Here is a 6,000-nt window from a genome sequence, read left to right as displayed (position 1 = left end):
TTTTTAAAAAAAATAGACCCAAAGTTTTGTCTTGGCCATCCCAGGGAAACTAAGGGGGAAGCATGGTTGGTTGGAGGGTTAATGCAGTGAAAGCTGCTATCCTAGTATCTAGGTGCAAACAAAGCCTAATAGAGTGGTACCTCGGGTTAAGTACTTAATTCGTTCCGGAGGTCCGTACTTAACCTGAAACTGTTCTTAACCTGAAACACCACTTTAGCTAATGGCGCCTACTGCTGCTGCCTCCTGCTGCCGCCGGAGCATGATTTCTGTTCTTATCCTGAAGCAAAGTTCTTAACTTGAAGCACTATTTCTGGGTTAGCGGAGTCTGTAACCTGAAGCGTATGTAACCTGAAGCGTATGTAACCCAAGGTACCACTGTATCCTGAAGACACCACAGTCTTCATTCCAAGGAAACTGAACCCGGGGTAAGCACAGGCACTCCTAGAGTTTGGGATGTTCACAAGAGTCCTTTTTCACCATACTGCCCCACTTCCTCGTGTGAAGAACAGCAGATGCAGTTTCTCTCCAAATGGATCTTGCCTGCAACTTCTTATTGTGGGGTCTCAGGAAAAGCCGCAGAGGCCTGTTCTTCTCCTGTTTTTTGGTTAGCCTTGAGGCCATTTTGCTTCTGTACAAAAAACTGCCACAAATATGTGAAGACCAGATAACGTTGCTAGGCGATTTTCAAGGAAACCTCCCTCTGCCAGGCAACACTCCCCTTCAAGGTCTCCAGGCAGGGTGTCCTGTTTTGATCAGTGCAACGAACCTTGAAAGGGGGAAAGGGAGGGGGGGATGGCTATAAAAAGTATGAAAAAAGCCCGCTCTGTTTTACTCAGTTGAATAAACAAGTGTTTATGGGAATCTCCTCTATCTACGGCATTTATTGGCTTTTCAGTAACCAAGGTAGCTTGGGCCCGATTAGTGGACCCCAACACTATGGGCAAGACAAGATCCCGGGTATTGGGACTCATGAGCCAATGTAAATTATAAGAGAGAGGTCTCTGCCAAAGCATCCCATTCTGTTCACACTGGGAAGGCGGATCGAAAAGGTCCGATCACCCTGTCAGTTTGCATTTCTTAGTGCAGAAAGTATTGATCTGATGTGTAGAGATCTTTCCTATTCTAATTAATTCAAGAGGGTTCTGAGAGCTTCTCTGTGTTAAGGGAAAAAATTCTGGGGTGAGAGACTACTCAACAGCCCAGCTTGTCGGGATGGAAATCCCCTGCAGGTCTATGCGGTCAGTAAAAGAAGGAAGTTCCAGCCAAGTGATTTGGAGCAAAACAGCGGTCAGTAGACCATGATCTTTACTGTTGTGCAACAGGTCCCCACAGGAGTAAGAACCCCGAGCTTGGGGTGACATCCTCTTTTAAAACTTCCCTCTTTCCCCCAGAATACACTTTGAGCAGCATCATTGATACAACATCATCACTATATCACTAGCATGTCACAAATGGGAGGGGTATACAAGGGTTAAGGAGGGACGCGGGTGGCACTGTGGGTTAAAGCACAGAGCCTAGGACTTGCCGATCAGAAGATCGGCGGTTCAAATCTCTGCGACGGGGTGCACTCCCGTTGCTTGGTCCCTGCTCCTGCCAACCTAGCAGTTCGAAAGCACGTCAAAGTGCAAGTAGATAAATAGGTACCGCTCCGGCGGGAAGGTAAACGGCGTTTCCGTGTGCTGCTGTGGTTCGCCAGAAGCAGCTTAGTCATGCTGGCCACATGACCTGGAAGCTGTACCCCGGCTCCCTCGGCCAGTAAAGTGAGATGAGCGCCACAACCCCAGAGTCGTCCGCGACAGGGGTCCCTTTACCTTTATAGAAGGATTACACAAGTTCAGCATTAGGTCACTTTATCAGACACCTTTCCCAACACCTCTTAAGTACCCATCTCCGAAAGAACGATAAAACTCTTTACATATCATTGTCCTCAGGACTTGTCTGGAGATGGGCTTTCAGAACACCTGACTTGCTAAACTGCCTCTGCGGATGTCTATTCTTGCCCCCTTGGTCACTCCCTGGGTGGGGTGCTGTGTATGTGCTCTCACACTTGGGGAATTATGGTGGGATGCCCTGTTCCTGCTGCCTACGTGACATCCTGCTTCGTGGTTCATGGAGGGAGGTGGAGCCCAAATTCACCTTTCTTTAAGGGTTAAAATGGCATTGGAATGAGGAGATTTGGTTGGTGGATGGATGGATGAAGTATGGATTTTCTACAAATTTATAAAGCTAAGTATCTTCCCTGAGCTGTCAAGTCAAAAGGATTATTCCTTCAGAGAAGCTGAGTACAGCTGGCTTAAAATGGTTCTCTTATCTCTTCTTCAAGGTTATGCTGACTATACCGTAATAAGAGGCCAGAAGGATCCTGGGTTTCTCTTTCTATGTCTTTCTCTTTCTTTCTTTTCCTTCTGGTGTAGTGTTCTGTACATTGTATGCTTAGTGTTAAGGTTTAAACTTATTAAAAGTCATTGTAAGTTTAAGTCTGCTGCAACTGGATTTCTTATGGGCAGGGCCAATCCTGACTGTATTGGATTTGTGACTATTATGCTCATTTGCCTTCAGTAGCAGTAAAGCTCTGCTGGATGAAATATTAATTGCCTCTGGTCTATTTTTGGGGGAATCCTGCAACGTGTTTAAGTTTTTACCCTGCTAACTATACATTGGGATTCTACTCTGGATCACTATTGAGTAGAATTCCATGAGACACCCTGCCCCACAAAAAGATATGGCAGAGCTAGGAAGATCATACACAATAACCCCAGTAAGATGTGCACCAGCAGCTACTACTTGCAGGAGGCGGGGGAAAGAGAATTCCCATCCTTGCCCTCCCTGATAGTCGCCTTTTGCTGCTGCTAGCCTCCTCTGGGAGTACTATTTTTATTAATTGATTGGTTGAATTTATATACAGTGGTGCCCCGCAAGACGAATGCCTCGCAAGACGGAAAACTCGCTAGACGAAAGAGTTTTCCGTTTTGGAGGTGCTTCACAAAACGAATCTCCTATGGGCTTGCTTCGCAAGAAGACAATGTCTTGCGAGTTCCTGCTGGGTTTTTTTCCTCCCCCTCCCCTTTTCTAAGCCGCTAAGCTGCTTATCAGCTGATCCAATCAGCAGATAAGCCACTGAAAGCAGCTAAAAGCCGCTAATAGCGCTAATCCGCTAATCCTTCAATGGGCTTGCTTCGCAAGACGAAAAAAACCGCTAGACGAAGAGAATCACAGAACGGATTCTTTTCGTCTTGCGAGGCACCACTGTACCGCCCTATACCCGGAGGCAGTGGAAGACAGGAGTGCCTAGCGTGCTCTGGTCCATGGGGTCACAAAGAGTCGGACACGACCAAACAACTAAACAACAACATACCCAGAGGTCTCAGGCGGTTCAAAGAAAAGATCAACATAAAAACCACAACATATATAATCAAAATAATAAAACCAACCCAATAACCCCCCCCCCGGGAGCTAGCTGTATGCCATTTACCACCCCTCCCCTCTGAACTATATTTAAGCCAGGAGCGGAGCAAGGACAATTGCCAGAAACTGCATTGGCCCTTGACCTCTTGTTTTGCTATACATATTTAAGTACTTCAGCCTAGATTGTTTGTTCAGTGCATTTTTTCTAAAAAAATGTTTAGGGGGTACTCTCATTTTGACTCAAGAAAATCACCATTTTATAGTTGAAATCAGGGAAAATAAATATAATAATTGTACAAAAGTACAAAGATTCACAAAATGTTAGGGGTAAAAAGAACACAGTTTATATTCATGCTGCGTTTGCAAAATCGTTAATTTTTGCCGGGTTGTGTGTTGTTGTTGTTTTGGAACTTCATCTTCTGCATGTTGATATATTTCCGACGTATTCCAATGTTTTCGGGGCCGTAAGCCGCTTTGGCACAGCCGATCGCGGCGAAAGCGGCGGATAAGTCAAGCGACCCATCGACAGAGAAGCCAGCCGATGGAATCCTAGAGGCGCCGCTGTAGCGGTCGATGCGGAACTCGCCCAGGGGGCCTCCTAGTGCCGCTCTACCCTTCCGGCGTGCTTTTTATGGTCGCGGCGGCTTCCGCTTCCGGCGTAAACACTTAAAGGCAGGCGGCTGAGGCGGCGGCGCTCTTAGGAACGGAGTCGGCTGCTGCTGCTGCGTCGTCGTGGAGATGTCGGACTCAGACAGCGAGGACGACGAGGGCGGCGAGAGCCGGGCGGCGCCCTTCTCCCTGGCCGGCTTCCTCTTCGGCAACATCAACGAGCAGGGCCAGCTCGAGGGCGAGGGGCTCCTCGACCAGGTGGGCGCTTCGCGGGGGTGGGGGGCTTACTGGTCCGGGGGGGCAGGGGACGAGGGGGGGGGGCTGGCTAGCTAGCCGTGTCAAGGTAAAGGGGGCGCGCGGAGTGGGGCAAGGCGCGGAGCACAGTGGGAGGGGCCGAGTTGAAAGGGGGAGGGGGACACCTGTCAAGCTGGGTCGAATTGGAATGGGGGAGGGACAAGGGGGGGGGCAGGGGAAAGGTAAGCCATGGGAGGGGGCTACAGTTGTGCATACGGGAGGTGGGGTTGCCCAGCCATGGGGAGGGGCGTGAGGGCTGTGCAGGCGGGGGGGGGGGCTGCCCAGCCATGGGGGGGGGGCTAGGGCTGTGCAGGGGGGGGGGTTGCCCAGCCATGGGGAGGGGGGTGAGGGCTGTACAGACGGGGAGTGAGGGGCTGCCCAGCCATGGGGGCTACCCAGACGGTGGAGCAGGGGGCTGCCAAGCCATGGGGGGGGGCGGGTGAGGGCTGTACAGACGGAGAGGGAGGGGCTGCCCAGCCATGGGGACGGGGCCTGAGGGCTGCCCAGACGGGGGAGCAGGGGGCTGCCAAGCCATGGGGGGGGGGGCTAGGGCTGTGCAGACGGGTGTGTGTGTGGGGGCTGCCCAGCCATGGGAAGGGGGGTGAGGGCTGTCCAGACGGGGAGTGAGGGGCTGCCCAGCCATGGGGACGCTGCCCAGACGGGGGAGCAGGGGGCTGCCAAGCCATGGGGGGGGGGCTAGGGCTGTGCAGACGGGTGTGTGTGCGGGGGCTGCCCAGCCATGGGAAGGGGGGTGAGGGCTGTCCAGACGGGGAGTGAGGGGCTGCCCAGCCATGGGGACGGGGCCCAAGGGCTGCCCAGACGGGGGAGCAGGGGGCTGCCAAGCCATGGGGGGGGCTAGGGCTGTGCAGGCAGGGGGGCGGGGGTTGCCCAGCCATGGTGAGGGGGGTGAGGGCTGTCCAGATGGGGAGCAAGGGGCTGCCCGGCCATGGGGGGGGCAAGGGCTGCCTAGACGGGGTGGGGGCTGCCCAGCCATGGGGACGGGGGGGGGGCAAAGGCTGCCCAGATGGGGGAGCAGGGGGCTGCCAAACCATGGGGGACGGCTAGGGCTGTGCAGATGGGGTGTGTGTGAGGGTTGCCCAGCCATGGGGAGGGGGGTGAGGGCTGTCCAGATGGGGAGCGAGGGGCTGCCCAGCCACAGGGGTTGGGGCGAGGGCTGCCCAGGCGGATTGGGGGCTGCCCAGCCATGGGGATGGGGGGGCAGGGCTGCCCAGCTGTCGGGACGGGGGAGGGTTCTGGGTCAAGCTGGAGCAGGGAAGAGAAGATGGAGGGAGGGAGAAGGGAGGAGGGGAAGGGAGGCAGCCAGCAGGGAAGGGATGGGGGAGTCGGCAGATGTGGGGCAGAGTGAACTTTAGATAAACTGGTCTCAAACTATTCAGGGCTTTATATGCCAACAGAGTAACACTTTGAAGCTGTTGGGATGCTTCCAAGGGAATGGGGGCAACTTGCAAGCCCCCAGGCTGGCTCCAGCCCACCGGCCAGGAGCCAGGTGATCTCCTGTCCTTGGCTCAGCATGAAACAGCGACCCACAGCTTCAGAAGCCTTCAGAAGCTGGAGCACGCTCTAATCAGCAAGATCGTAACAGAACCTAGCCTGGTAGCAAATGGGCAACTAGTGCATATCTCTGAGCAAGGCACAGCGGTTTGAGTTAGAGCATCTACTTTGTATGAGGAA

General features: G+C 53.4%; 1 protein-coding gene across 8 annotated transcripts in view; it reads left to right on the top strand.

Annotated features, from left to right (window-relative positions):
• The first annotated feature begins 3,723 nt into the window (after positions 1-3,723).
• The window catches only part of LOC310690468 (transcription initiation factor TFIID subunit 1), a 50,757-nt gene continuing 48,480 nt past the window's right edge, over positions 3,724-6,000 (top strand). For all 8 annotated transcript variants that reach the window (XM_083469392.1, XM_083469388.1, XM_083469390.1 and 5 more), the window contains exon 1: positions 3,724-4,272. In XM_083469392.1, coding sequence (XP_083325518.1) covers positions 4,144-4,272 — 129 coding nt within the window. In that variant the 5' untranslated portion in view covers positions 3,724-4,143. The remainder of the gene's footprint in view (positions 4,273-6,000) is intronic.

Source organism: Podarcis liolepis (assembly GCF_965112155.1).
Source record: "Podarcis liolepis genome assembly, chromosome: 13".
NCBI lineage: Eukaryota > Metazoa > Chordata > Lepidosauria > Squamata > Lacertidae > Podarcis > Podarcis liolepis.
This window is presented reverse-complemented; position numbering and strand designations above follow the sequence as displayed.